Source organism: Phyllostomus discolor, chromosome 8 (genome assembly GCF_004126475.2).
Source record: "Phyllostomus discolor isolate MPI-MPIP mPhyDis1 chromosome 8, mPhyDis1.pri.v3, whole genome shotgun sequence".
Lineage (NCBI taxonomy): Eukaryota > Metazoa > Chordata > Mammalia > Chiroptera > Phyllostomidae > Phyllostomus > Phyllostomus discolor.
The window spans coordinates 39,606,471-39,634,470 of NC_040910.2; the positions used below are offsets into that span (position 1 = coordinate 39,606,471).

A 28,000-nucleotide genomic window follows, 5' to 3' on the forward strand; every position below is an offset into this window, starting at 1 on the left:
TCTGAGCCTGCGTCCAGGGAGACGCCAGCTGGGGATAGGGCTTCCAGCTGAGGGCACTACTTGGAGGCTGGGGACATCCCTTCTCTGCTAATCGGACATGTCCCTCCAAGGATAAGAGAGGGGAGCTGATGAGTTGTCATAGCCCCCTCACCACAGTGGACCTCTCCAGCCATCCCTGAGGGCCCTGGGACCCCAGGTAACCCCTCAAGTGTCTTTAGCACCCCCAAATTGCCACTAAGTCTGGCTTTACTTTCTTCATGAGCCTTTATGGGGTGTCCTGGGGGCCAGGGAGAGGTCCATAGTCAAAGAAATGAGGACAGGGTTCTCAGGGTCGGCCATTGGACTCTCTGATACCCCTGGAACCAGTCATATCTTTTTTTCTTCATTTTGAGAGTACCTCTGTTAAAGCTGGGGATACTGACACAGGGGAGGGCTTCGGACAGAAGGAGCAACAAGAGAGCCCAGGTGGGGCTGCTTTGGCTCACTGAGAAGTCTGAGAAAAGGGGACTGTGGAGACAGGCTGAGGCGTTAGCCCAGGATGAGCTGCTGCTGCCCATCGCTCCCCTGGTTGCAAGTCTTGTGGGGCCCCCTGTGTTTAGGAGATGCACGCCTGTGGGGGAAGGAGAGCAGGAAGGGAAAGGCATGCGGGCGTGCTCCCGGGAGGGAGAGCACACCTGACCCAGTCATCTTGATGTAGGTGCTGGAGGGTCCTTCCTCTCTGCCTCCAGGGGTTCTGACTCCTCTTTCAGGTTCAAGGAACCCTCCTGATCTTAGATACCTAGAAGAGCCTGGGCCGGGAGAGATTCTGCCTGTAGAAATGGGGTGACTGGGCCAGGGCTGGGGCTGGGGCTGGGGCCCCACAAGGGGCTGGAGCCCCTTGGTCCACAAGGTTTGGGGACCAGACGCTACTGAGGGGTGGGCGTGGGGTGGGGAACCGAGATGGAATAGAAGCTGTGGCCCTCCTGGCCCTGCCTGGGGATGTCCAGCACCTTCCCCTCCACAGGCCACCACTCAGTCTTCTTCGGGGTCTCCTGGGCCAGTACAGGATGTTGCTGTAAAGGGCATTATCTGTTGAGAGGAGATGACAAAGGCAAAGAAGGGACAGTCTCTTAAGAGAGCCTGGCTTTTTTCAGCTCCCCTCTGAGGTCTTTGTCTCTGCTTCTGAAAAGCCTGGATGTAGTGGGCAGCTTTCTCCATCTATCCCCCTCTTTTTATGCCCCAGCCCCACCTTCCCTCCCAGAAGTGGTAGATGGAGACATAATCCATCCTGGTCACTAGCTGCAGTTCCCAACTCCGACACAAGGGGGAGAGGTCCCCCGTGGATGCCCCCCCTTCGACCCCCCACTCCCTGGCCTCAGGAACCACCTGCTGTTACCTCTGTCCTTGTGCCCCCAGAGGCTGCTGCCCCACAGCCAGGCACCCAGTTCGATGATGATGTTCCCCAGCCACCAGCAGCATAAAGAATCCTGAGTGTGAAAGGGCAGGAGATGATGAACACAGGGACAGGAGTGGGACAGGAGGAGGGACAGGGCAAGGCTCATCAGGGAAGCCAGAGATCTGGCTCCATTGGTAGTGGGCCACCTGCAGAGATGAAACCTCTGCCTCAGAACACTCATCTTCCCATCCATCCTCCTGAACCCTTTACAGTCAGAGCTTCCCATCCCACATGGCACCTCAGGATCCCTCGCCCTGCCATGCTGTGTGAGTTTGGGCAGGTGCTTGCTCTAAGTCTGTTTCCTCTTCTGAAAAACGAGGCTAACATTCCCATGTTGCTGGGTTATTGTGGAATAATTGCCAACTGGATTTTTTCTCAATGCTCCACTGCCCTGGTCGAGAGCTCCAGTCACCTCGCCGTGACCTCCTCACCCTAATCACAAGGGGTCAGTTACTTGCCCAAGGTCACACAGCAAGTGAATGGCAGGGTGGGGACATGTTTCCAGGTCTATAATTGACATGAACCCCAGCCAAAGCTTCCTTCTGCTGCAACTGAAGCCCAGCACCCACAACCCCTTCATCTTCAGTTTCCAGTGCTGGCGGCAGTCCCCAGGGGCTGGGAAACAGCTGTCTGGGGGTGGGGAAGCCAACTGTGCCAAGTGGCTCCCAAAGCTTCAAACAACTCAAAGCCCGGTGCCCCTAATTGGTAATTGGCCCTTCCTCACTGGAGCGGTGGGGGTTGGCAGGACAGCCATAACATACCACCCTGGAGGCAGGCAGTGGGCGGGGCCTGTCGGCTGGAGAGGAGTGGGCATCTCTTGGGGCTGGGAGCCAGGGTGGTGCTCCACTCCACCTGACAGGGGCAGGGCATGTGCCCAAGGCCATCAGAAACCACCAGGAGTGAGTGGGAGACCAGTCTGAGTCGGCTTGGGTCTCCCACCCCTGCTCCGGGTTTGACCCATAAAGGGGTGTTACGTGGAGTGAGGGGTTGTGTGAGCCAGGCTTGAGCGAAAGCCGGCCGAACGCTGGCCTGCGTGTGTCACCAGACACGTCCTGACCCGCTCTGGGCCTCAGCTTTCTCATCTGCGAGTGGAGGCAGCTGGCTTAGCTGATCTGGTGAGTTCCGTCCGGCTCTGAGAGGCTGTGACTCTCAATTCTAGATTCTGCAATTCTCTGCTCTTACTCTGAAATTGCAAAGTTCTAAGAGTCTATCTATTTAAAGTGTTTAAGATACTGCAGTTCTAAGATTCTAGAATCATTCATTTCTTTATTTCAGTGTTTCTCAGTCACTTTTTGTTGTCACTCCATTAAGGAGACTTTTTAAAAATCTTAATTTGCTCCCCCATGAAATTTTAATGCCATAGATATACTGTAAATCTGTTTTTTGTATTATGCACATCTATGCTTTATACATAGAAGGAGTGAGATTTTCTTTTCTCCCCAAAAACAAATTTTTACCTCCTTAGGAGTGGTATGCCCATTGAGAACATATGCTATAGCTCTCTTTTTTCACGTTTAAAAACTTTTTAATTGAATGTATTGGGGTGATGTTGGTTAATAAAATCATGTAGGTTTCAGTTGTACAATTCTATAATATATCATCCGTATATTGTATTGTGTGTTCACCACCCCACATTTGCTATGTTTCCAACAGCCAAGAATTTTAAGGCCCTAGGATTCTAGAATGGCAAGGTTCTATTTCATGATTCTAGAATTGTCTGGGCACAAGAGAGACGTGTAAGTATGTTGACCAAAAGACAGGTTCTAGTTTGTTCACTGCAGCCTTGTTCCTGATTGCTAAAACCCAGAGCTGCCCCAATGCCCGGGAACAGGGCGTCAGGCCAATAACGGGCTGCGGGGTCACATGCTGGAACCCTCTACCCCAAGGGAAAAGAACAGGCCTCGACCGCGCGCACTGGCATGGGTGACTCTTCCCGACATCGTGTGGAGTGAGAGAAGTGAGACTCGAAAGAGAATGGACTCTATGATTCTATTTAAATAAAATGGAAAATCAGCAAAATGGATCTAGGCTGCTATAAATCAGGACAGTGTCATGGTGGGGAGGACTAGCGGTGAAGCGCCAAGAGGATGGTACCTAGGAGGCTGGAATGTATTTCTTGAGCTGGGTGGCGGGCGCCAGGGTGGCCTCCGCTATGCCAATCCACTGCTATGGTCTGAATATGTCCCCCCCCAACGAATGCATTGCTTGAATCCTAACCACAAAGGTGAGGATATTTTGAGTGGGGCCTTTGGGGTACAATTAGATCAAGAGGGTGGGGCCCCCAGGAATGGGATAGGTGCCCTTATGAAAGAGGCCACAGGGAGCTCCCTCGCCCCTCTGCCATGCGAGGACACAGCAGGAAGATGCTATGAACTGGGAAGAGATTCTTCACCAGAACATGAACGTGCTGGCACCCTGTCCTCGGACTTCCAGCCTCCAGGATTATGAGAAATACATTTCTTTGTTTATAAACCACCCAGGGTACAGTATTTTGTTATATAAGCCAGAACAGACTAACACCCACTGAGCTGTGCATTCCTCTGTATGTAGGCTATGCTTTAATGCTGTGTTTAAAAAAAGGTTCAGGAATTGTTTCAAATAAACACTCCTGAACCATATGCACTCAAGAGTCTGATGACTGTGATACTCTGGAAATGGCTTCAGCAAAATATACAGCCTGTGGATCAAATTTGGCCTGCTGCCTCTTTCTTCAAATAAAGTTTTATTGGAACCCAACCCTGCCCATTCACCTACAGCTGCTACACAGGCTTTCGTGCTACAGGGGCAGAGTGGAGTAGCTGCAAAAGAGACCAGCTGGTTCACAAGAAGAAAATATCTACTATATGGCCCTTTACAGAACAGGTTTGCTGGATCCCTGGTCTACAGTTACAAGTTCCAGCATGTCTTTGGTTCTGTGATCCAGAATTTGATGTTCTCCTGTTTGTAGGATTTCTGTTCCTAAGAATCTGGTTTGAGTTTAGTTTGTTTCTAGCTGTTTGAGATTCTAGAGTCATAAGATTCTGGAAGTTCCAAGTCCCTGCCTCTTCTCCTGACTTGTTCTCATACCTGTCTCCAAGAGGAGCTGTGTTCCACTGCCCTTGGCCTCCACCAACTCAGCAGTCTCCGTGGTTGTCCAGCACAAGTAGTTTCCACTGTTGTTGAGGCTCACGCAGTCCAGCTGCAGGGTGAGAATGCCAGGCGGCCACCAGAAGAGCCATCCCTGGGGCCCACGGATCTCCAGGCTGAGGTTGCTGTTGGTGACACAGGGTGGGCAGAAGGCAACACCAGCCTTGGTCCACTTGACATGAAGCTGCTCCCAGGCCTGAAGCTGCAGCACCTGACAGGTCAAGGTCACCTGTCTGTCCTTCCTCACCTGCAGCAACTTGGGCCCCTGTTGCACATTTAGCCCTGTGGCTCCTTGCAGGGCTGGGGTACAGAAGGGATAAGTGAGGCCTTTCTCAGTGTGTGTGTGTGTGTGTGTGTGTGTGTTACTCCCCTCTCAGTGGGGTGAGGCAGCAAGAAGTCAAAAGTTTGCTGTCTGTGTGATCTTTTGCACTTCTGCTTGCTGAGGTTCAATGGCCTCATCTGTGAAATGGGTATAACTCCCTCAGCCCCTGTGAAATTTCAAGATGGATTTTATGACATACCCAGCTCTCAGCTACACAAACATCACTTTGTGTGGCCAGGCCCTGTTCTGGACACTGTAGACTTTGACACAGAGGTGACGGTCTGGGGCAGAGAGACACAGGAAGTTGTGAACTGGGAACTGTGTTAGAGGCAAGGAGCAGGGCATGGCAATGGGGGGTAAGGATGAGCTGAGAATCTGCTTATCGAGGGTGGTCAAGGATGGCCTCACCAGGGAGGTGACATTTGAGCAGGGATCTGAATGGTAAAATGTAGCCAGTCTTGGGAAGGAAGATACGGAGGAAGAGGGGTCCATGTAGAGGGAAGAGCCTGTGAAAAGGCCCTGAGGCTGCACTGTGCTTGATGAGTTGGAGGAACAGCCACACCAGCCAGGGCCAATTTAAGTTTTAAAAAGATCACCCCAACTGCAGTGAGAACTGACTATGGGGTGAGGGGGTGTTAGAGGCAGCCAGGGCGTGAGGATCCAGGTGAGCAGTAATGGGGGCTGGACCCTGGACAGAAGTAGTCAGACTCTGAATGGATTTTGAGGGTGACCCCCAGGAGAACTGCAAGGAGAACAAAAGTAGAAGAGAAGCAAAGAAGGATGATGGTGAGAGCCAAGGTTTCAGCCTGAGACACTGTGTGAATAGCAGTGGATCGCAGTGGCTGTTGACCAAGATGCAGGACACTGAGAGGAGAGGAGGGCTGAGCAGGGAAGCAGTTTGCTTTTGGCACCTTATAGATCCCCTAGAGGGGATGACTTTATGTTAAGCTCCTGACATTTGAAACACAATTGCAGCTGACATTAGAAAGACAAGATCCAAGGAAGAGTATTTCAGGTGGAGGGAACAGCATGTGCTAAGGCCCAGAGGTGGGATCAAGCTTGGCGTGGTAGAAAAAAAGAAAAGAAAGAGAAGCCAGCAGGCTAGCCAGCGGGGAGGAGGGAATGCAGAGGGGATGATGTGGAGATGAGAGAGGCCAGTGGGGCCAGGCCCTGCAAGGCCGATATGCAGGCCATAGTTTGAATTTTATCCTGGGGCCCCCTCTGAGGACGCTGCTAGGCTCATTCAACTCTCCTAAGGTTCTGAGTATCAGAGACAGGTGGGCCCTGTTTGGCAGAGCAGAGAGCCTAAGGTTTAGAGGGGCTCAGTGGGAGGGGCAGGCAGCTGGAGTGATGCACAACAGAAGGGGGTATAGGAGGGAAGGAGGCCCATGTGCTCACCACAGAACTCACCAGGCAGACCAGCACTGTGCCCAGGGACCCCATTCCTCGCCTGTCAGGCCCTCCTCTGGTGGCTGGCACCCTGCCACCTCCTCTACCCCTTCCATTCAACAGAGTTCCTGCCACAGTCTCTACCCCAGCCACAGAGGCAGGCGTGGCACCTGGGCTAGACCGTATGAGCCTGGCAGCCAGTGCTGCACAGGGCTCTGCTTCCAGCTACATTTTGTCTCAGTTTCCCAAAGGTATTTTTTTTTTAAATCTTGAATGCAATAGGCATATGTGAGTGGGAATGTGTCCCAGTGAGTGGAGATCTTCCTGGAGCACTCTACATGAACACACCTGGCCTGGGGGGATACATTGGAAGGGCAGGTGATGCAGCCGTGGGGGAGGGGAGCCCAGGAAGATGGAATAGCAGAATCCAGTGTTAATTATTTTCCCCCAAAATGTCTTCCTTTGAGGGTCAGAGGCAATGATTTCTGCTGATGGCTTCAGCTCCCACAACAGGTGTGGAGGGTTATTCTGCCCCCATGGCCTGGTGAGAAGCTTGCCAGCTCAATTGAGGGGGTTCACAGGCTCTGGACTTCCAGCCCTGCACCTGTCACCCCCGGGGCCAGCAGCTTCCTGGGGAGGAGGGGGCAGACCCCTAGGCCTCGGCTGCAGCCTGACCTCCTCTCTCGCCCAGAAGGAAATAGGTCCTGTGTTCTTTGCAGAATTGTGTTTTTATCAACCTTAGGGAGGCCCCTGGGGTGGTTCTCTGCCCACACCTTCCCAGCAAACACATACAACCTCCCAGCCTACCCCCGCCTAGTTCTTTCCTCTCCTTTGAACTGTTTCAAATTTCATCTTCCCCCACCCTCTGATGAGGAGCGGCACTGCGGATTCCGGATAGAGTGAGTCCCAGGCCAACGCGGGAAGACGGACCTATTCCCAGTCCTGCGGATTCTGGGTGGGCAGGTAGGTTTCTGGAGGAGATCTGAGAGACCTGGGGCTTTGTGGGATGTTGGTTGTGATGTGGGCAGGGGAAGAAGGCATTGGAGGCTAAATGTCCTCTTGGGCAAAGGCCTTGGCTTTTCAGTAAATGCAAGGCTGTGAGTAGTCAGGGGCCAGATCTTGGGGGCAGGGGTTGATGGTAGAATTCCAATCTGAGCAGCAGTGTGGGTGATCAAGTGGGTAGACTGAGGCACCAGGAGGATTAGGACTAGTTCTAGGTCACAAGGTAGGGCCCACGGTCGAACCCAAGCATCCTGTCTCCCAGCTCCGGGGTCTTCCCAGCTCAGCCATCACTAACAAATACCAATGTCTCTTGGTACATACCAGACTCGAGGGGTGGGAGTGGGGGTGTCCGGGTTCTCAGATACTCCAGAGCGGGACTACATTTCCCAGACTGCAGCGCGGGAGGCGCACCTGCGCGCTTCGGCCAGTGATGGAGCGCTGAAGGGGGGCGCGGTAGCGGCGGCGAGAGCTCGGCGGGCCATTGGCTCCCGGCAGCGGCAAAGGCAGCTCGGGGACTACAAGAGCAAGCTGGGCCCGCGGGCCGGGCCGGGCCGGACCGAGCTGGTCTTGCTGCCATGGAGGACCAGAGGGTAAGGTCAGGGCGGGGCGCAGAGGGACCCGCCTCGGGGGTACCCAAGGAGAGGGGACCAGATGATGCCGCAGCGCCTCCCCGCCCCCAGCTGCTCTGCGGCGGAGGCCCCACCCCTGCCGCAACCTGGCCCAGTATAGCCCCTCAATGGGGACGCGTGCCCCCCACATTCGTCCAGGCCCCTCATCATCTTAGCCTGGGTTCAGACGCATCCCTTCCACGCCACACACCTCTGCCCAAGTGTTGTGGACCCAACCTTAACCCCATCCCCCACGCCTTCAGACAGGACTGCGGACCAGGTGTCCTGGCCCCCGCCCCGCGCCCGAGGGCGCCCCACCGCACAGGTGACTCCACCGACCCTGCACCTCCAGAAAACAGACCCGCCCGAGGCCTGGGTCAGAGCTACAGGCCCCAGCAGGGTCCTCCCACGCTTCCTCCTTCCCAACAGCATTCCCTCCCGGCGTCCCCTCCTCCAGACCATCCTCCTCCCCACTTACCTGGGCCTTCCAGCAGCCCTTCTCTTCAGCTTCCTCCTTTCTCCGTGCTAATGCCTGTTCCAGGGGTCTTTCCTTCCCCAGGTTAGCCCATTATCTGCAGTCATCATTTTCCTCTGGGGTTTTCTTTCCCAGAGCCAGCCCCTCACCCCGAATTATGCTCCGTCCTCAGGATATAGGTTGAAGGCTTTGTGCTCCGGTGTAGGGTCTGTTCCTCCGTGAGAGGCTCTCTGCACCTCAGTTTCCTCTTCCCCCTCCTGTAAAATGGGCATCTTCATAGCAACCACCTGGTGGGTGAAGGAAGGTAGGGCCGGAGCTTTACCCAGGGTCTGCCTCGTAGTGGGTGCCCAAGTTCAGTGGCACCCACATTTCCCTGGATCCCCAAAGATCCAAGTGGGGAGCCCCAATGGGGGAGCTGGGCCAGGCTCTGGGGCTTAGTGGCCCTGAGTGTGTGCACTTCTGGTGGGGGCAGGAGGCTCTGCGGAAGATCATCACCACACTGGCTGTGAAGAATGAAGAGATTCAGAGTTTTATCTACTCCCTCAAGCAGATGCTGCTGAACATGGAGGTGAGGGCAGGTGGATGGGAGGGAGCGAGGGGCAGCCCTTTGAGCTAGCCTATTGCCATTGATGCCGGTGGAACTCGGGGCCCAACTGCCATGTCCAGGCCTCAGTTTCCCCATCTGAGCATGGGGTTTGGCCAATCCTGGCTGTTCAGACCTGCAACGTCTCTCCAAGGCAAACTCAGCCAAAGTGCAGGAGGACCTGGAGGCGGAGTTCCAGTCCCTGTTCTCCCTCCTGGAGGAGCTGAAGGAGGGGATGCTCATGAAGATAAAGCAGGACCGTGCCAGCCGAACCTACGAGCTGCAGGTATGTGTTTCGGGGCACTCTCCGAGATCCCTGCCCAAACACCGTCCCCACTGTGCCCCTCAGATTCAACAGAGCCCAGTTGGCCTCCTGTCTTTCTCCAAACCTGCTCCTTTTCCTGCGCGCCTTCTTGGAGATGCCTCCAACTGCCCCCAACCAGACACCCTGATGGTGTTATCTGCACCTCCTTTTGCCCTAGTCTATTGCCTGGCCATGACCCATCAACCCCCCACCCACCTGTTCTCCCTCTTAATCCCCCGTCCTATCCGCCCCCCTCCTCTCCACTGCCACAGCCACACCCCACATCTGGTTGTTCCTCCCTCATGTCCTCACCCAACAACTCCAATTTCACAGCCCTTCCCACGGGTCCCCCAGAGCTGATGACCACCCCGCCCCATGGCTCCTGAGGAAATCTCATACTCCAAGCTGGGATCGCTGGGGCTGTGTCGAGACCTACTGGGCAACTTGCTAACATCCCGGGTCCCTTTCCCCAGGGGATGTGGGGCCCTGGGGCTCAGGTGTGGCCTGGGCATGTGAGTTTTTCAAGAAAGGATCCCCGGGTGATTCTGATGTTCTGCCAGGAGCAACACCCAACCCTTCTCCAGCCTCCCTCTCCCACCTGGAGTTGGAGAAGGATGCAGTACCCTGGATCCCAAAGGCAGTGGGGAGGCCCGGGAGTGTTTGATGCGCTGGGGTGAGGTGTCTCCTCCCTCAGTGCCATGCCGCCCACAGAACCAGCTGGCTGCCTGCACTCGGGCCCTGGAGAGCTCCGAGGAGCTTCTGGAGACGGCTAACCAGACCCTGCAGGCCACAGACAGCGAGCACTTCCCTCAGGTGGGGCCTGGGAAGCCGTGCTGGTGGGGCTGCCAGACGAAATGCAGGACATCTGGTTAAACGTGCATTTCATGTCCACCACAAGTGATTTTTTTTTTAGTAAATCATGGCCCATGCAATATTTAGTGTAAGTATGTCCCGTCTGATCTTTGGGACATACTTACACTAAAAAAAAAAAAAATTTGTCTTTAATCTGAAATTCAAATTTAACAATGAATAAATTTTTTAGCATAAGTATATCCCATGCAAATGGTTAGTGTAAGTGTTTGCCGAATGCTGCATGGGACGTGTACTAAAAGAATTGTTTATTATTTATCTGACACTCAAATTTAACAATGAATGTGATTTTAGTACAGTTTATCTCATGCGGTATTTAGTACAGCAGATCCTTGAATAACATTGTTTCATTCAACGTCGTGTTGCTATGACGGCGATGAAGGAACACAACCGGTGGTTCCAGGCGGGGGCGCTGTCTGTGCAGAGTTTGCGCATGCACGTTCTCCCCAGGTCTGCGTGGGTTTTCTCAGGGGACTCCGGTTTCCTCCCACACCCCCAAGCTGTGCACCTGAGATGAATTAGGGTGTCTACATTGTCTCAGTCTGAGTTCAATGTTTCATATTAGAAGTGTTTGGGGTCCTTATTTAGAAGTTTGGTGATGTTTTTTGTGACCAGAAATAGGCTGTAGGAGTGTACCTCTTGTTTTTATCAATAAGCCTATGATAAAGTTGATTTTATTACACGTCACTTTACTTAAAGTCACAGTTCTTAAGAACCTATTGAAGACATTAAGTGAGGACTTAGTGTATACATGTGTTGTGAATATAGGCATGCTTGTACTAAAAAAATCATTGTTTATCTGAAATGCAAGTTCACTGGGTGTCCTGTATTTTTATTTGCTGACCCTCCCAGTTGTATGTTGCGGGCACTGGCAGGAGGCGGGGGAGGGGTGGGAGCCTATCTCTGCCCTTCTGTCCTTTCAGAACTCGGCCAAGGGTGTCTGCCCCGGTGCTGAGGGACCCTGGCAAATGGCTGCCACGCTGGGCCTCAGTTTTCCTGTCTGTACAGTGGCTTTCTAATTCAGTCCAGACAACTCTCTGAATTTTATTCTGTCCCTCTTTCTAGGCTGCCAAGCAACTCAAAGATAGGTAAGATACTGGATCTAGCCCCTAGCCTGGTGTGAAGGTGGGGACACCCAGGTGAGGGTCCCTTGGCCTAGAGCACTGGACCAAAACAAGGGGAGGGGGTCCCCCCACACCTCAGAGGACCTAGGCCTGGGCCCCCTGAGATGCCTGCCTCCAGGCTGCCTCCACCTCCTTCCTTGCAGTGTGACCATGGCCCCCGCCTTCCGGCTGTCATTGAAAGCCAAGGTCAGCGACAACATGAGTCACCTCATGGTGGACTTTGCACAGGAGAGGAGGATGCTGCAGGCACTCAAGTTCCTGCCTGGTGAGAGGGGCACTCACCAGGGTTTCAGAGAAATGGCTGGAGAGTCTGGGAGGCCCTGAAACAAGGCCTGGAGTAGGGCTGACAGTCAGGTGTGGGAACCCCAAGAATGCCTATGGGTGGGGCAGTGAGGAAGCCCTGCCCCTCCTGGGAGAACCCTGAAAGGCCCTACCCACCAGTGGTGGAGTTCCATGCAGGCCACGCCCCTAGTTGGTAATGAAGTATGGAAATGTTTTACCTCCAAATGGTGGAATCCTGTAAGGCCCAGCCATCTGTTGGTTGAACCCTGAAAAAGCTCTGCCCCACCCCCCACCCTTTGGTGGAACCCTGACAAGGCTGCACTCCCAGGCTCCAGAACTTGGAGGGGTCCCCCCATGTGGGGGATACAGAGGCGACTCCACACCCAAGGAGGTCTGTCGTGTGGACAGGGCTCAGCAAGGCCTGTCCGTGCACTATGGTGCAGGACCTTGACGCCACTCTTTCCTCTGTCTTGGTCAGTCCCCAGCGCCCCCGTGATTGACCTGGCTGAGTCCCTGGTGGCAGACAACTGTGTGACCCTAGTGTGGCGCATGCCAGAAGAGGACAGCAAGATTGACCACTATGTGCTGGAGTACCGGCGGACAAACTTCGAGGGCCCACCCCGTCTCAAGGAGGACCAGCCCTGGATGGTTGTGGAGGGCATCCGGCAGACGGAGTATACCCTGACTGGTAAGGGTGGCTCAACCTGGCTGCCAACCCCACCGTGCTGCTTAATCCCTCCTGGCTCCCATCCTCTATCAGCCAACTGGAGGTTGGTGGTTGATCCCCAGAACTCAGGGGGCGTGAGAACAGCCTGGCAGGGCTGATCACAAGTAGCAGGAAGTAATAATAATGAAAAGAATATTGATGACAGCCACTGTACCATTTATGGAAGGCTCACTGTGTGCTAAGCATTTTACACACGTGTAACAGGCAGGCTCACCACCATTTTACAGATGAGGGAACTAAGGCAAGAGGAGAAGCTACCTTCTATCTGCATCTTGTCTCTATGCTCCAGGATTCATTCATTCATTCATTCATTCATTCTAGTTTATTGAGCGACTGCATTGTCCTAGCTGCATTGTTCCACACGCTGTCCTTGCATTAATGAGAAAGCAGCCAAAAACCCCTCCCCTCACGGAGCTGGTGCTCTGGGGCCACCCTCTCAGTATTTGGGGATTTCCTTGGTAGTTACGAAAGAGCGAAAGAACAGAAAGCTTGGGGGAATCCACCCAGCTGGTTAGGGGAAGGTCTGATGGAGCAAAGAGTTGGTCCCTGGTGAATTTCCGAAGCTATCCCGAGCCAGGGAAACCCTCAAGGGTGGGGAGAGCCTTGCTGACAAGATAACTAGCACTGCAGCTCTGAGGCTGTAATCAGCCTGTTCCTGGGCTGTAATTAGCATACATGGTTAATAATGAGTGTGCTAATTGCCGGAAAGAAAAGCCACCAGCCTGCAAAAGGGACTGAGAAGCTATTGGCTTATTCTTTGCGTGGGAATCAAAATAAACACGCCCCATTTTTCCTCAATCTTTTTTATTATGGTAACATACACATAACATTTACCATTTTAACCATTTTTGAGTGTACAGTTCAGTGGCATTAAGAACATTCAGTGCTGTGCAGCCATCCCCACCATCCATCTCCAGAACTTCCTCATCTCGCAAAACTTAATCTCTGTCTCCAGTAAACACTCGTATTTCTCTTCCCCCAGCACCTGGCTCCCACCATTGAACCACCACTTCCTATGGTTGTTACTACTATAAGTACCTCTCGTGAGTGCAGTCAGACCATGATTATCCTTTTGTGAATGGCTTACTTCATTGAACATGTCTCCCAGGTTCATTCATGTCATAGCAGGTGTCAGAATTTCCTTCCTTCTGTAAGGCTGAGTAATAGTCCATTGTCTGTATATGTCCCAGTTTCTCTAGTAGTGGTTGCTTACACAGCTGTAGTTCATGCCAGGAAACTGACATGGCTACATTCTGCAGTGTTGATACATACTTTACCAGTTTCACATGGTAAAACCTCACCTCATTTGCATGTGTGCACGTGTGTGTGTGTTACCCCACCTGCAATTTTATTCCACATGTGAATTCCTGTCACTACTACCACAATCAAAGTGTAGATCTCTGTCACAGGCTTTCTGGTGCCCCCTTTTTGCAGCCACACCCTCTTGCCTTTTACAGTATTCCTAGGGAGTCAGTTCTCAGGGTGGGAAGCTGATCTGTTAAAAGGTGTGCGGCGTTAAGGATACACAGTCACACCTCGCTACTCGTTGGCTTCAGAACTCGTCAAACCCTGTACTTGTTGTATTTTGGTGAGAAAAAATATGTTTCTGCACTTGGCACTTGCTCAGGACTCGTGACACTTGCTAGAACTTGTACGAGTTGGTTTCGTTACTCGTCGCCTTAGGCACTTGTCACCAGTTCTGGAATGAATTAGTGACAAACACCGAGGTACCACTGTGTAGGAGTGTGCTCACCTATGGAAATAACTTATGTGGTTGTTTCCCTACTCTCTCGATTGATTGGGAAGACTCATTTCATCCTCCTGGGAGCTCTGCTCAGCATGGGGAATACAATGGCTGGTTTGCAGAACAGGAAACTGAGGCATGCAGTGAGTGAGTCTAGCCAGCATTCCATTATTTCAAACCAAGCCTTCTGGGTGGTAGTCTCAGCTCTGGGGCAGTAGATGGCGCTGCTGAGCAAGCCACGAATTCAGAGAAGGGAATCCAAAGAGGTGGCAGCCAAGCTGAGGCTCAAAGAAGGGGGAGGGGGTCGGAGAACGGCCTTTAGGGCAGAGGAGCAGCCTGATGGGGGCTCAGAGGCCAGGGCGCTGAGCTTTTGTGTCTGGAACTAGTTAGGTTTGCAGAGAGAACAATACCTGCAGTGAGGAGGAAGGGGGTCTTTGCCCCAAAGGCAAGGGGACTGTGGGAGAGACTAGCGAGTGAAGGGTGTACTCAGGGCTGTTCGGGATGCCCAGAGAGGGGGCGTCCTGTGGGGGACACTCGGGGGGCAACTGGACCCGTGCCTGGTGCTAGAAGTTGGGCTATGGGTGGACAGATGGTGCCTGAGGGGCAAGAAAGAGTTAGTGAACATAGCAATATGATCAAGGGTCCAGCCTGCAAAGAAGATCAAGGAGGAGCAGCCAGAAGGGGCAGCTAGGAAAGGGCAGTGCCATGGCTGCCAAGGAAAGAGAGTTCGGGGTGGGAAAGAGTGGCCGGCTCGGAGGTCCTGCAAGATGGACACTCATGAGGCCAGCGGCGGGAGACAGAGTGAAGGAGCAGAGAGAGGGGGTGTTCCTGAGCTCTCCAAAGAGGTTCAACTTCAGGGGGAAGACAGCTTAATAGCTGCTTTTTATTATCTATTGTTATTATTTTTAAAGATTTTATTTTATTTTTAGACAGGGGAAGGGAGGCAGAGGGAGCGCAGCATCAATGTGCAGTTGTCTCTCATGTGGCCCCCACCAGAATGAGGGTGGCGGGTGGACTGTGGGACACAGGGGCTACTAACCTATTGCTCAAAGTCTGTACGATGCTGCAATCCCTCTGTTGTCTCCTAGGTCTCAAGTTTGACATGAAGTACATGAACTTCCGTGTGAAGGCCTGTAACAAGGCTGTTGCAGGCGAGTTCTCCGAGCCAGTGACTCTGGAGACACCAGGTGACTGGCACCCACACCCACCCTGGCTGTGACTCTACAACCCTTCACTCCTGGGACCCCAGGGCCTGGTGTGAAGTAGGCATCTTCTAATCAGGGTTTTATAGCCATTTTTGCCCTAGCTGCCAGGAAGCTCAGAGATTAGTCCACAGCAGAATTCCTCAGCCTGTTTGTCTAATATAAACCTGCATTTGTCCTTTGCTTCTGCTGTTGATCCCTTTATGCCTGGATGGTTTTTACATACATACACACACGCACACACATACACACTTCCTCTCTCTCTTCCAAAAAATAGGTAAGTGCTCTAGAGAGTTGGGGAGGGTGTTATCAGCAGTGAAGACAAAGTCTTAGCCTCCCACAGTGACACTTTGGCACACCCTAATCGGAGGTTCTTCTCTGAGTTAACTCTGTCATGCTGTCGACCAGCCCCTTTTCTGGGAGTGACCCCCAGTGGAAGCGCAGGGCAGCACCAGTGGCTTGAAAGTGGCTCCAGACCTGGAAACATTTAGGCAACAAGCCCATGGCCTTTGCTCCTCTGGCGCTTTGGGCTGCCCCCTCCATGTTTCCCCATCTCGTGTCTTTCTGCCGTTGTCTCTGTGTCTGTCTGTCTCTGAGACTCTGTTTGTCTGTTTCTCTCTCTGTCTTGGCCTGTTTCTTTGTCTCTTCCTGTTCTCCCTCCCTGTCACGGTCTGTCTTGGTCACTGTCTGTCTGTCTCTGTGTCTCTCGGGTTTCCCCATCTCTGTGACTCCCACGTCTGCCCGGCCCCAGCGTTCATGTTCCGCCTGGATGCGTCCACATCCCACCAGAACCTGCGGGTGGATGATCTCTCCGTGGAGTGGGACGCCATGGGCGGGAAGGTGCAGGATATCAAGGCTCGCGAGAAAGATGGCAAGGGGCGGACGGCGTCTCCCGTCAACTCCCCAGCCAGGTAGCTGCCCCTCCCCTTCCTGAGTGTCTAGTGGTGCAGACTGTGATGGGCACAAACATGTAACCCAGTGTGGTCAAGCCTGGGGTGGAGGCGGGACATGGGGCTGGAGCCAAAACAGTGAGTCAAGGGAGAGGAGACTTTGAATTGGGTACTGATGGTTGAATAGGAGTTTTCCAGATGAGAACAGGCACAGATGTGTTCTGACATGAGGGGCCCAGTGTAAGAAAGGAACCGAGGACTGAAAGTCCACAGCGGCTGGGGTGGACCAGAGAAGTGCTCCTATAGGGGAGGTGAGGGCCGAACTGAACCTCCCTTCCCTGTCACCCACAGAGGTACTCCATCTCCCAAGAGGATGCCTTCCGGTCGTGGGGGACGGGATCGCTTCACAGCTGAGTCCTACACGGTGCTGGGTAAGGAGGGGAGATGTCAGGAAGAGAGCGGGGAACTCTGGTCAGGGCTCTGATGGGGGGCTGTGGGAGAGAAGGCCTTTGGCTGGGGAAACTGAGGCAGCCGTCAACAAATCCGCTCTGGGAATAGTCTCAATAATGTGTTGTGGTGCTGGGGGAATGGGAAGGTTTGGGGAGGGGAGCAGTGATTATTAGGGGGAGCAGAGGTTATGGACCTGAGGAAAGAGGATCTGGACGGGGATTATGGGGGGTTTCCTGGGGTCTGTCAAATAGCCAGGACTTACTTGGGGAGTAGTTGGGATTTGGGAAGTAGCTGGAAAGAATGACTGCCTATAGAGCAACTGGATTTGTAGAGGAGCTGAAGGAAGGCTCAGGATGAGTGGAAGAGCCAGAGAGAATAGCTGGTATCCGAGTTGAGAGAAGGGCTAGGGCTGGAGAAGTGGTTAGCACCACAGGAGTGACTGGATCCTGTGAAGGAGAAGCTCAAGTCCATGAAGGAACTGGAGTTCAGGGAAATCACGACTGTCCAGAAAAGGACTAGGAGAAAAGACTGAGGTCTGAGGAAGTCGTTGTGGTTGGTAATATTGGTGGGTGGAGGGTAGGGGAAGGTAGGGAGTAGCTGGGTACTGGGGATAGGCTAAGGCCTGAGAAGAAGTCAAGGTTCTGTGGAGGATTTGGATTTTCTGGGAAGTATCTGGGATTATCCAGAGCTGGGGTTTGGAGAGGCAGCAGGGGGAGGGGTGGAGGTGTCTAGCTGTCTTATTCCTGGGAGGAGCCTAGAGGAGTTGTGATTGAGAAAGTAGCTGAGGTCAGGGAGGAGCCGGCCTGGAGAAGAAAGGTGTCTGGGGGTTAATCCTGTCTGGGGGGCAGCTGAGCTTGCAGATGCAGATGAGCTGGGATCAGCTCAGGACAGGGGTGTGTGGGGAAGCTGAAACTCAGAAATAGCTGCACTGGGGAGTGGCTGAGGTAGCAAGAATCTGGATCTGGGGTCCGGAAAGAATGTGGATTCAGAGTTCAACTGACATCTGGAGGGCATCTGAACCCTAGGAAAAGCTGAGGTGTCTCCACTGGGAGTGACTTAGGGCTCTGGGAAGAATCTAGATTCAGAAGCAACAGGAAAGTGTCTGGAGTCCTGGGAAGTACCTGGGCTCTGGTGGGACTTGGGGCCTGGGGGAATACTTGGAGTGTGCAAGGGTTTGGGGCTTACTAGTCCCTGGGAAGTATTGAGGGCTGAAGAGTAACTGAACATGGGGAGGAACTGCAGGAAGTTTCTAAGGCTTGGAAGTAACTGGAAGGAGTAGCTTGGACTAGTAGAGAATGTGAAAGGACTAGTGGAAGCTTGGAGAGAATCTGGACTTAGTATCTAGAGGGAGTTGATGAATCCTGGGGAATACCTGGAAGGAATAGCTGGGGACCGAGGAATATCTAGAGGGAGTAGCTGTGGTCTGGGGAGTACCCACCTAAGTGGCTGCCCCTTTGTGGAAGAGCACCTGAGGCCCTGTTCTACCCAGGCCCCACTGCCCACCCCACCCCACAGGGGACACGCTGATCGATGGTGGAGAACATTACTGGGAGGTGCACTATGAGCCAGACAGCAAGGCGTTCGGCGTGGGGGTGGCCTACCGCAGCCTTGGCCGCTTCGAGCAACTAGGCAAGACAGCTGCGTCCTGGTGTCTGCACATCAACAACTGGCTGCAGGTCAGCTTCACCGCCAAGCATGCCAACAAGGCCAAGGTGCTGGACGCCCCCGTGCCTGACTGCCTGGGTGTGCACTGCGACTTCCACCAAGGTGACCCTGGGCCCCAGCTGGCATTTCCAGACACCTCTGCCTGTCTGGTCTCTCTGCCGCAAGCCCCCTTACTGGCCCCCTGTCCCTCTGCCCTCCACCCAGGCCTCCTGTCCTTCTACAACGCCCGTACCAAACAGCTGCTGCACACCTTCAAGGCCAAGTTCACACAGCCACTGCTGCCTGCTTTCACAGTAAGGTCCCCTCCATGGCCTGAGGTGGGCGTGCCTCTGGATGCTGGCTTTGCTGAGCCTCTTCTTTCCCTCCCTATTCCCCAGGTTTGGTGTGGCAGCTTCCAGGTGATGACAGGCCTACAGGTCCCCAGCTCCGTGCGCTGTCTGCAGAAGCGAGGCAGTGCCACCAGCAGCTCGAACACCAGCCTCACCTAGGCCATTGCACCCAGCCAGGCTGATTGTGGGGGCCACTGCCAGGTCTCAGCTGTTTCAGCCAGGCACCTTCCTCTGATTTGCTGCTTGGAGCCTTAACTCCTAACGGGGGTCGCCAACAGGGAGCAGGCAGCAGGGCAGGCCCTCCTCCCCACCTCACTTCCTAATAAAGGTCAGACACTGGCCAGGTTGTGCTGCCGGTTCTTTGGGGCTGGGTGGCACTGGCTGTGCCCTGGGCCCTCTCTGAACCTCAGCTTTCTCAGCTGTCAAATGGGCTTTGCTGACAAAGTCAGATGGCAGTTTGTGCTGAGCTGAGGATCTTTAGGAGTGAATAGAGCCAGCTGTGGGTAGGCGTCTGACGGACCCCTCACTGCCCCCCCTAAGCCAAGTCACACTCATGGACCCTGGGGTCACTTGAACTTTTAATTCTGAGAGGACAGATCCACCTGACTGACGTGCCCAGCTCCGAGACTGGCCTGCTGATCCCCAGTGAGGCCAGCTGGGTGCTCCCATGCCCGCCGCCTCTGCAGTTTCTCTTCCAGCTCTGCCGTCACACTGGCCAACCCTGGAGGGCGGGTACCCTAGGCTTCAGCTGCGCCAGGACTTCCCAGTCCATGTTGCTCCCCCACACCCACCCAGGACTGGCTGCAGAGTGCACGCACGGGGCCCAGTGCAAGATGGAAGTGTATTCAAGAAGCAGGAGGAACATTAGACTGAGTGCAGGCCCTTTGGGGGCCAGGTCCTGTGTGGTTGCATGGGTTGCGCACCTGTGAAGCTCCCACCCCTCACATTGGCCTCCCAGGTTCCTTACCTGTTCTGGGGAAGAGAGCCTGTCCTGAGCTGATAGCCAGCTTCTTGGCCAGGCCGCTGATAAGGCCTTTGGGCTCTGGAGGAGAAGGGAGATGAAGGCTGAGAACAGCCCTCCACTGGATGAGGGCAGGGCTGGGGAGGAGGGTCTCCTACCTGGCTTAGGTGTAATGGGTGGCTTTGAAGGCTTTGCCTGAACCTTTGGGGCTGGGAGACACTTCTTGGGCTTTGGGACCCCTGGCCAACCAGGAGAAACTACTGCGTGGACAAAGATAGGGTGTGTCATATCTGGCCATAAGCCTGCTTCCCCTCCCCCTTCTCTCAGCCACTCCTGGCCCCCCCACCCACCATCACCATTCACGTAGTCCGCAGCTGGGGCATCATCAATTGGGATCACATAGTTCTCATCCGGGTTCGGTAGCGGGGGCAGCTTGTCCTGGCTGGGCACAGGCATGATGGGTGCAGGAGGCGACGGCTTGGGGCCACAGGCCCGGGATGCAGGATCTGGTGGGAAATGGCAGTCATTTTGGGGACCCACATGATACAGGGATACCTCCGGGTGGGTCTGTGTGCCTCTGTGAGCAGGAGTGTATGTGTGCATGCCTGGATACAGGCATGCATCCCTGTGCATGTCTGTACATGTACCCATGTATAAGTCTGAGTTGGTGCCCCTGTGTAGCATAAACATGAACTGGGTGATTTCGTGTAAGTGGAGTATACATAAATGTGTATATGTGTATGACAGTGTGTGGGTGCTAAGGTCTGTGCTGGGGTATTTGTACCCATGTGTACATGCATGTGTCTACAAATATCTGCATTTGTGCTGTGCCCATGTGATTGTGGCTTGAGGAATGTATGTATGCTGGAAGGGGTGGGATTGTGATGCATGTATTCATGCCCTTGTGGAGTCGTCTACATAAGAACTTCTGATTATTCAGGTGGACACAGTCCATGTTGGTGATTGCGGCATGTGTGTATGTATGGGTACATATATGTCCATTGTATACATGGGGTCCCCAGCATCTGCCCAGCCCAGGGCGGACCATACTGCTTCCAGCCTCTTCCTCCTGCTCCATAAAGCTGCATTGGCCCCCATCCCTTTCCCAACACCCACTGTTTCCCATCTCTGAGCAGTTCTTACTCCAGGTGCACCTTCTGCCCCGGTCCCATTGCCCATCTGTACCAAAATCCTTTGAGAACTTCAGCAAACACCCCTTCCTCTAGGATGGTTTCCCCCTACTCTGCCTCCCTCTTCTCAACTCTAGGTTAGGCACCAGCCCCAGGTTCAACCCCACAGGGCTGGGAGTGTCTGTGTCCAGCTCTGTCAGCCCTTTCTACAACCTGGAAGTCCCCAGAGGGCAGGGTCTGGGTAATTTCTGGGTCCCTGCAACTCTGGGGACAAGATTGGACACAAGAGGCATTGTGTGGGTTCTAGGTTTCTTCTACTCTGCCCCCATGGCTGCCTTGGGGGAAGGGGCATCACCTGGACAGGGGACCGCTGGTACTGAGGGTGCCACCCACACACTCTCGCCGTTCTCTTTATCCGCATCCACGTAGCCTAGAACAGAGAGGGCTGCCTGGAGGAGGCGCCGGGCCGGGGCTGACCTAAGGGTGGACTCTTGGGGGCGTAGGCGGGAGACGCAGGAGCTGAGCTCCCGAGTCCCCTGAGGCCTCACCCACCTAGCACCTTCTCGTAGTCCTCATCCAGTAGGAAAGGCACCAGCGTCTTATTGGTTTGCAACACGAAATAGTCGACCACTGCTTGGAGTGAGGCGCAGGAGAACTGGGGGTGGGTAAGGGGTCCGGTTAGCGCCGTGGGGGAAGTGGCGCCGACCCCACCGGTGTACTTCCCGAGACCTCGCCCCAGGTCTCACCGGCTCCTCCACGTCGATCACGTACTTAGGGCCCTCGCGCTTCACTTTGTAGTGACGGACCACCGGTGTCCTGCACATGCAGTGGGGACTCAGGCCAAAAAAGACCCCGCCCCTCATTCTGTCTACACCCCCATGGAGACACCCTCCCTCTTCCCGGCACACCGATCATGCCCTTTCCTGCCGGGGCTCTCTAGATTGACCAGGCCCTCGACTGACTCCATCCCCAGGAAAGACTTCGCCCCTAGTCCTGATTCTATCCCCAGGGAAGACAAGGTTCCGAAGGATTCCACCCTCAAGGGAGGCACCGCCCTTCTCCCTGGCTCCGTCCCTGAATTCTGACTCCACCTTAGACATGACTTGCCCAAGACCCTACAACCCGGGAGGCCAGCCTCAGGATTCCACGCTCCTTAACCTCTGGCCAGGACTCCCAAGTCCTCCTCAGTCCCAGCTCAGACTTTGTACGTAGGTCCTCTCGCTCAAGGATACGTCCCCGCCTCTACGTCTGACCACGCCCCCATGCCCTACCCTCCATAAACCCCGCCCCTGCGTCCCTCAGCTGTGCCTGCGTACCCGTTGAGCGTCTGGCGAGTTGTGACCGATACTCCGTTCGCGCCGTCCCCGCTGGGCCGCAGCAACAAGTTTCCGCATTCTGGGTAGCGCTCCAGGAGCAGTTGGGCCTCTAGCCGGCTCACCTTCAAGAAGCACCTGGCAAGGGTTGTAGTCACTCACACTGGAAAGACCCTGACCCATGGGAGACCCGGAACGCCCTCCCATGCGTAGCCCCGCCCCCGACACTCAGCCCCGCCCCCTGCCCCAACACGCAGTCACCCCTTCCCGCTTACTACCTAGTCCTGGGGCAACCAGCCTCAGGCACCTTCTAGGCACCCAGAGGCCTCCCTGGAGAATCTGCTCGGCCCTTCAAGCAACCAGACTCTCCTCCAGAGATCTTGACCCGCCCCAAGGCACATAGAGCCACCTCCGGAGACCCAACCTCATCTCCTAGGCCCAGATCCTACTCCAGTAGACCCTGGCTCCCCCTGCCCCCCCAGCCCAGATTTCATTTCCAGAGGCTCACAGTAGGGCCTTCCATGCACCCATACCTTCTGCTGGAGGTCCAGACCTCCCCCCAAACACCAAGTCCAGCTCCCAGCAGGGAAACTAATTCCCGCCGCATCCAGATGCAGCCCTGTATTCAACTTAAGACCCCACTCAGCACCCCCTCCTGGAACCCCTCAGGCCATGTGGCACTCACGAGGGCATCTCGAGCGTGCGGCGCACCTCCTCTTTGGCTAGGACCTCGGCCATCATGTACAGGTGTCCAGGCAGCAGGGTCAAATTGTATGGGACACGGAGCTGAGGGGCGATGGGGGCAGCTGTGGAACGGGCAGCTGTGCCCATGTCACACAGGGGCTAAGTGAAGCCAGAGTGCAGACAGAGCCAAGATGGGAACCTGGGTCTGGGGGCTCCAGAGCTACACCTTCAGGGGCAAAGAGGTTTTGGAGAGGATGTGGAGAGAGAGGGAGACCAGTGATGGGGCAAATGACACAGCAGATGCTAGAATGTAGAGTCTCAAACTCTACAGGCTGCAGGGGTCAGGCAGGGAACACATGAGTGAAATAGAAACCAGAAGGCCCTGGCTGGTGTAGCTCAGTGGACTGAGCATGGGCCTGCGAATCAAAGGGTCCCTGGTTTGATTCCCAGTCAGAGCATGTACCTGGGTTGCTAGCTAGGTCCCCAGTAGGGGGCGCACAAGAAGTACCCACACATTGATCTTTGTCTCCTCTCTTTCTCCCTCCCTTCCCAGTCTCTAAAAGTAAATAAATAAAATCCTAAAAAAAAAAATAAAGAAATCAGGAATGTTGACTAAAATCCTGGTTTTTAAGTGATAGCAGCTGTCTTAAATTTTTAGCACTGTTGGCAAAACAAAAGATGTTTATAGACTACATTTTGTTTGTAGGCCACCAGCTTGAGACCAATGTGTTATATATTCTAGGGCAGCGGTGTCAAACTCATTTTCCCCAGGGGCCACATTGGCTTCATGGTTGCCTTCAAAGGGCCAAAATAATTTTAGGACTGTATAAATGTAAATATTCCTTAACTGTTAAGGAGTTGAAATTACATTCAGCCCCTTAAACGCAACCTCGAGGCCAATGTGGCCCCTGGTGAAAATGAGTTTGACACCCCTGCTCTAGGGGCTTATTTGGGAGAATGAAAGATGAAAAAATAAATAAAAAAGAGGATTTCTGAGAAGGACTACTGGGGAATGGGAGAGAGGCACAGAGGACAACCACCATTCTGACCTCCACTACCGTCAAGATGAAGCCTTTCCACATTTCCCGGGACTCCAGGCTGTCCACCTAGGGAGAGAAAGAGAACGGCCATGTGGATTAGGCTCAGTCTGTTCATCTGTAAAATGGGTGTCAGGAATAACAGTTCACGTTTCCAAGGGCTATTTTGAAGATTAAATGAATTAGGACAAATTAATTTAGAATGATGTCTGACTGAATATAAATCCTTAGTAATGTGGAATATTATTCTTTAATGTTACTATACCAACATTAAAAAAAAAACATAAGTCATGTATCTTATCCTTTAAACCCTCCCAGGCTTCCCACCTCCCTCAGGGTAGAGGCCCAGGATCCTCTCCATAGTTCACAAGGCCCTGCCCAGTCCCCCCCCCCCCCCGCCCCCCGCAACATACACACAGCCCTTACCTCCTCCCTCTGTCCCCCTCTCTCACTGTGCTCCAGCCACTGTTCCTCTAACACACCAGGCAGAGCCCTATCTCAGGACCTTTGCATATACTATTCCCTCTGCTGAAAAGCCAGTTCCCATATATTTGCACTGCTGGCTCCCTCACCCCCTTTAGATCCTCAGTAAGGCCTTCCTTGATCACACCACTTACCATTGCATCCCCTTTTCCTAGAATCTGCTGCCATCTGACACTCCATATATTTCACACATTATATTGTTCATTGCATGCTTCCACCACTAGACTGTAAACTCCACAAAGGATTTTGAACTGTCTGTTCACTGCTGTGCAACTAGAAGAGGGTCTGTCACACAGTAGGTGCTCACTAAAGTTTGTTTAAGGGTTGAATGATAGCAGTGATGATCCAGAATCTTGTGAATCAGATCTTGTTCTAGCCACTTTACACATATTATCCCATTTTGCAGTTGAGGAAACTGAGGCCCAGAAAGGTTGAGTGACTTGTCCATTGCTTCCAACCCAGTGTTAGACTTTGCATGACTCCATATTAGTTTCTGTTAATGGCGAGTGCACTGGGGAGGCAGGGTCTCCCACCAGCCCTCCCCCCTCAAGTTCAAGGGAACCTACCTTGAACTTGATCTCCTGGTTCCGGAGGACCAGGTTGAAATAGATACCAGGGTCACTGGAACTCCCTCGAGGACCCTCATCTGTGAATTTCACAAATGCTCCAAGGTCCAGCTTCTCCACATGCTGAGGGCACAAAGGCGGGCATCTGAGTACCAGGTCTCTGGCTTGCCCCATGGTTTCGCCACATCACCCATACCCTCTGCTTGATCCCTGGGGCCAAGGACGGGCCAGCTCTTGTGCACTCACTCCCATCCTTACCTGGGAGTCCCGATTGCTATTGTAGAAATAGAGAGTGAGGCCCTGGAGGCCAGCCCAGAACTTCTTGTAATTCTGGAGAACAGAGAAGGAGAAAGAAGGATGTGAGTTGGCAAACTGGGTACCTCCAACACACCTATTTCTGCCTCAGGACCTTTGCACTGGCTGTTCTCTGCCTGGACCCTCTTCCCAAGATCTTCACATAGTTTCCTGCATTACTTGCTTTGGGTCTTTGAACAAATGATGCCTTTTTAGGGAGGCCCTCCTCCTTCATGGCACAGCCTCTGGGGATCTATTATTCTTCGAAAAGTGACCAAAGGGAACCTTGATGGGATTGGGGACCCAGAGTAATCCCCCAGTCTATGGAGGGAGTAGTTCTAGGAGTCAGTCAAGCTAACTAGATTTATGATGATCCATCCATTCACCCACCCATATGTCTGTTGCCCCATCCGCCCATCTATGTACCCAGCCACCCACACATATTTTCCTGCCCCCTTGTCCACTCCATACATATTTTTGGCATCTCCTAGGTGCCAGGTCCTCAGAGAGGTGCTGAGTCTGTAGTCGCAGAATTTCACAAGGTTCTGGACTCTAGGAAGTCCGCAAATTCAACATTTACCCCCAGGATTCTGAACTCCAAATGCCGTAACTCTCTGGAGGCCTGAGGGGCTGATATATCTCAGATTATAAGATTCTATGTTTTTTCTACCAAAAATTCCCTGAGCAACTGTTTTGCAACCAGCTCTATTGTGAGCAAAGTAATAAGTGGGACGTGACTTCTGTTTTAAGTATATCATGTTCCAGAGGATAGAGAAAGCACAGATAACAAAATCCTCCAGGGAAGAAAAGTTAGGACCCCTGGAGAGGGACAGACCCTGGACCATAAGATCACAGAGGAGGAGAGTGGCCCTCCAACTGAAAAATCTGGGAAGACTTCCCGAAGGAGGAAGCACTTAAAAAAGATTTTATTTATTTATTTTTAGAGAGAGGAGAAGGGAGGGAGAAAGAGAGGGAGAGAAACATCAATATGTAGTTGCCTCTCACATGCCCCAAACTGGGAACCTGGCCCACAGCCTGGGCACGTGCCCTGATTGGGAACCAAACTGGCGGCCCTTTGGTTTGCAGGCCCACGCTCAGTCCACTGAGCTACACCAGTCGGAGCAGAAGCACTTTAATTGATCTGTAATGATAATGAGGATAGTGCTTATAATGACAGCTATCATCCACTCAACCATCCGTCCATCCATCCACCCATCCATAGATACATCCATACGCTTAACTAACACTGACGGAAGACCTAATCTGTGCCAAGCACTGTTCCAGGCACTTGGCATAAGTGCACTTCCAAGTGCCTGGAACAGTAATAGGTGATTATATAAGTGATAAATGATTGAACTCAGTATAGTGAGACCTGCTTTGTCATGTGCCAGCTATGTGTCATTGAACAAATTATTTAAGCCCTCTGTGCCTCAGTTTCCCTACCTATAAAATGTTGATACTGCCCTCGCTAGTGTGGCTCAGTGGATTGAATGCTGGCATTTGAACAAAAGGGTCGCCAGTTTAATTCCCAGTCAGGACACATGCCTGAGTTGTGAGCTAGGTCCCCAGTAGGGGGTGCTCAAGAGGCAACCACACATTGATGTTTCCCTCTCTTTCTCCCTCCCTTCCCCTCTGTCTAAAAATAAATAAATACAAATCTTTTTTTTTAAGATTTTATTTATTTATTTTTAGGGAGGGAAGGGAGGGAGATAGAGATAGAGAGAGAGAGAGAGAGAGAGAGAGAGAGAGGGAGAGAGAGAGAGAGAAATATCAATGTGCGGTTGCTGGGGGTTATGGCCTGCAACCCAGGAATGTACCCTGGCTGGGAATCGAACCTGGGACACTTTGGTTCCCAGCCCGCACTCAACCCACTGAGCTACTCCAGCCAGGGCTAATAAATACAAATCTTAAAATAAAATAAAACAGTGATACTAATGGTACTCACCTCAGTGGTCATTGTGAAAATTGGGCAAATTCATGTAAAGCGCCAATGCTTGCCCTGAGCCAACCTCCTGGCCTGCTAAGGACTACCTCTCTCTTGTAATTGTGACTATGGCCCTATCCTACCCATTATATAACAGAAAACTGAGGACAAAGATGGAGAGTCACTTGTAAAAGGCCTGGGAATCAGAAAGGCATGGACCAGGGACATGAACCTGGGTCTCGCGCTATGGGGCCCATGGTCTTTCTTAACCACTGTGATCTGCTGCCTCTTCATACTTTCTAGGCTGGAGGGGATTTTGGCACATGGAGCCACAAGGAGAAGAGGAGGGAACTGCAATGACAAAGGCAGGGAGGCGCACCGGGAAAGCAGTGGGTGGTTGGTTTGGGTTATAGTAGAAGATGAGTGTGTATAGGGCATGGGGAGGGAGAGATGGGGCCTTAGTAGGAACTGAGGGGCTGGGCTTTATTCTGAGTAAGACACACAAAAACACGGATGTGCTCTTGGCCGGGTGGCTCAGTTGGTTGGAGCATCGTCCCATATACCAAAAGGTCAAGGGTGCATTTCCCAGTCAGGGCACATACCTATGTTGCTAGTTCAATCCTCAGTTGGGTTCATAGAGAGGCAACTGATAGACGGTTGATTTTTTTCTCTCTGTCTCCTTTCCTCTCTCTAAGATCAATGAACATATCCTCAGGTGAGGATTTAAAAAACAAAACAAAACATACAAACAAACAAAAATGCACACCTTCATGTGTACATTGGTCCTGTGGCCAGTACCTGGTCCTGCTGACTGTGGCCCCCCAGTTCTTACTGTCCCCACGTGCAGCTGTCCTGACCTTGTCCCCAGCAGCTGAGGTTCCGGAAGTTAGTTCAGGACTGGGGAAAGGGGAACTAATTAATTTAATGCCTCATTTCCTGGAGGAAGTCCTGATCCTGTTTGTATCCAACAGAGAGATACAGACCGATACAGTCAGGGAGAAACAAAGAGAAAGAGAAAGGGAAAGAGAAAGAGAAAGAGATCAAATAAGAGTCAGACAGAGATAGACAGAGACAGACAGAT

General features: G+C 53.1%; 3 protein-coding genes across 7 annotated transcripts in view; 1 reads left to right on the forward strand and 2 right to left on the reverse strand.

The window, feature by feature from the left end:
- On the reverse strand, window positions 1-7,851 carry TMIGD2 (transmembrane and immunoglobulin domain containing 2). Its single transcript, XM_036034469.1, has 3 exons — window positions 7,686-7,851; window positions 4,464-4,861; window positions 1-849 (listed from the first exon to the last, which is right to left on the reverse strand). Exons 1-3 carry the CDS (start codon window positions 7,849-7,851, stop codon window positions 529-531), a joined length of 885 nt encoding a protein of 294 aa, XP_035890362.1. The 3' UTR covers window positions 1-528.
- Window positions 7,696-18,868, forward strand: FSD1 (fibronectin type III and SPRY domain containing 1). 2 transcript variants are annotated; one of them, XM_028521655.2, is made up of 13 exons: window positions 7,696-7,864; window positions 8,830-8,925; window positions 9,095-9,226; window positions 9,956-10,057; window positions 11,180-11,202; window positions 11,382-11,503; window positions 11,999-12,208; window positions 15,080-15,178; window positions 15,945-16,104; window positions 16,435-16,514; window positions 18,049-18,209; window positions 18,403-18,491; window positions 18,576-18,868. In XM_028521655.2, the coding sequence occupies exons 1-13, from the start codon at window positions 7,850-7,852 to the stop codon at window positions 18,598-18,600; spliced, it is 1,314 nt and encodes a 437-aa protein (XP_028377456.1). In that variant the 5' UTR covers window positions 7,696-7,849; the 3' UTR covers window positions 18,601-18,868. The 2 variants fall into 2 exon arrangements, with proteins under 2 accessions (XP_028377456.1, XP_028377453.1); XM_028521652.2 differs by having other exon boundaries at window positions 7,701-7,864; window positions 18,049-18,300.
- The window catches only part of STAP2 (signal transducing adaptor family member 2), a 15,051-nt gene continuing 324 nt past the window's right edge, over window positions 13,274-28,000 (reverse strand). The window contains exons 2-13 of one of the 4 annotated variants that reach the window (XM_036032206.1): window positions 24,960-25,031; window positions 24,702-24,824; window positions 23,665-23,721; window positions 22,617-22,717; window positions 21,935-22,069; window positions 21,365-21,434; window positions 21,171-21,273; window positions 20,974-21,048; window positions 19,839-19,994; window positions 19,647-19,748; window positions 19,495-19,569; window positions 13,274-15,122 (exon numbers count right to left, since the gene is read on the reverse strand). In XM_036032206.1, the coding sequence (XP_035888099.1) occupies window positions 15,076-15,122; window positions 19,495-19,569; window positions 19,647-19,748; window positions 19,839-19,994; window positions 20,974-21,048; window positions 21,171-21,273; window positions 21,365-21,434; window positions 21,935-22,069; window positions 22,617-22,717; window positions 23,665-23,721; window positions 24,702-24,824; window positions 24,960-25,031 (1,116 nt within the window). In that variant the 3' untranslated portion in view covers window positions 13,274-15,075. Of the gene's footprint in view, window positions 15,123-19,092; window positions 19,249-19,494; window positions 19,570-19,646; window positions 19,749-19,838; window positions 19,995-20,973; window positions 21,049-21,170; window positions 21,274-21,364; window positions 21,435-21,934; window positions 22,070-22,616; window positions 22,718-23,664; window positions 23,722-24,701; window positions 24,825-24,959; window positions 25,032-28,000 lie in introns of those variants that run through there. The other 3 variants (XM_036032204.1, XM_036032203.1, XM_036032205.1) reach the window with 3 other exon arrangements.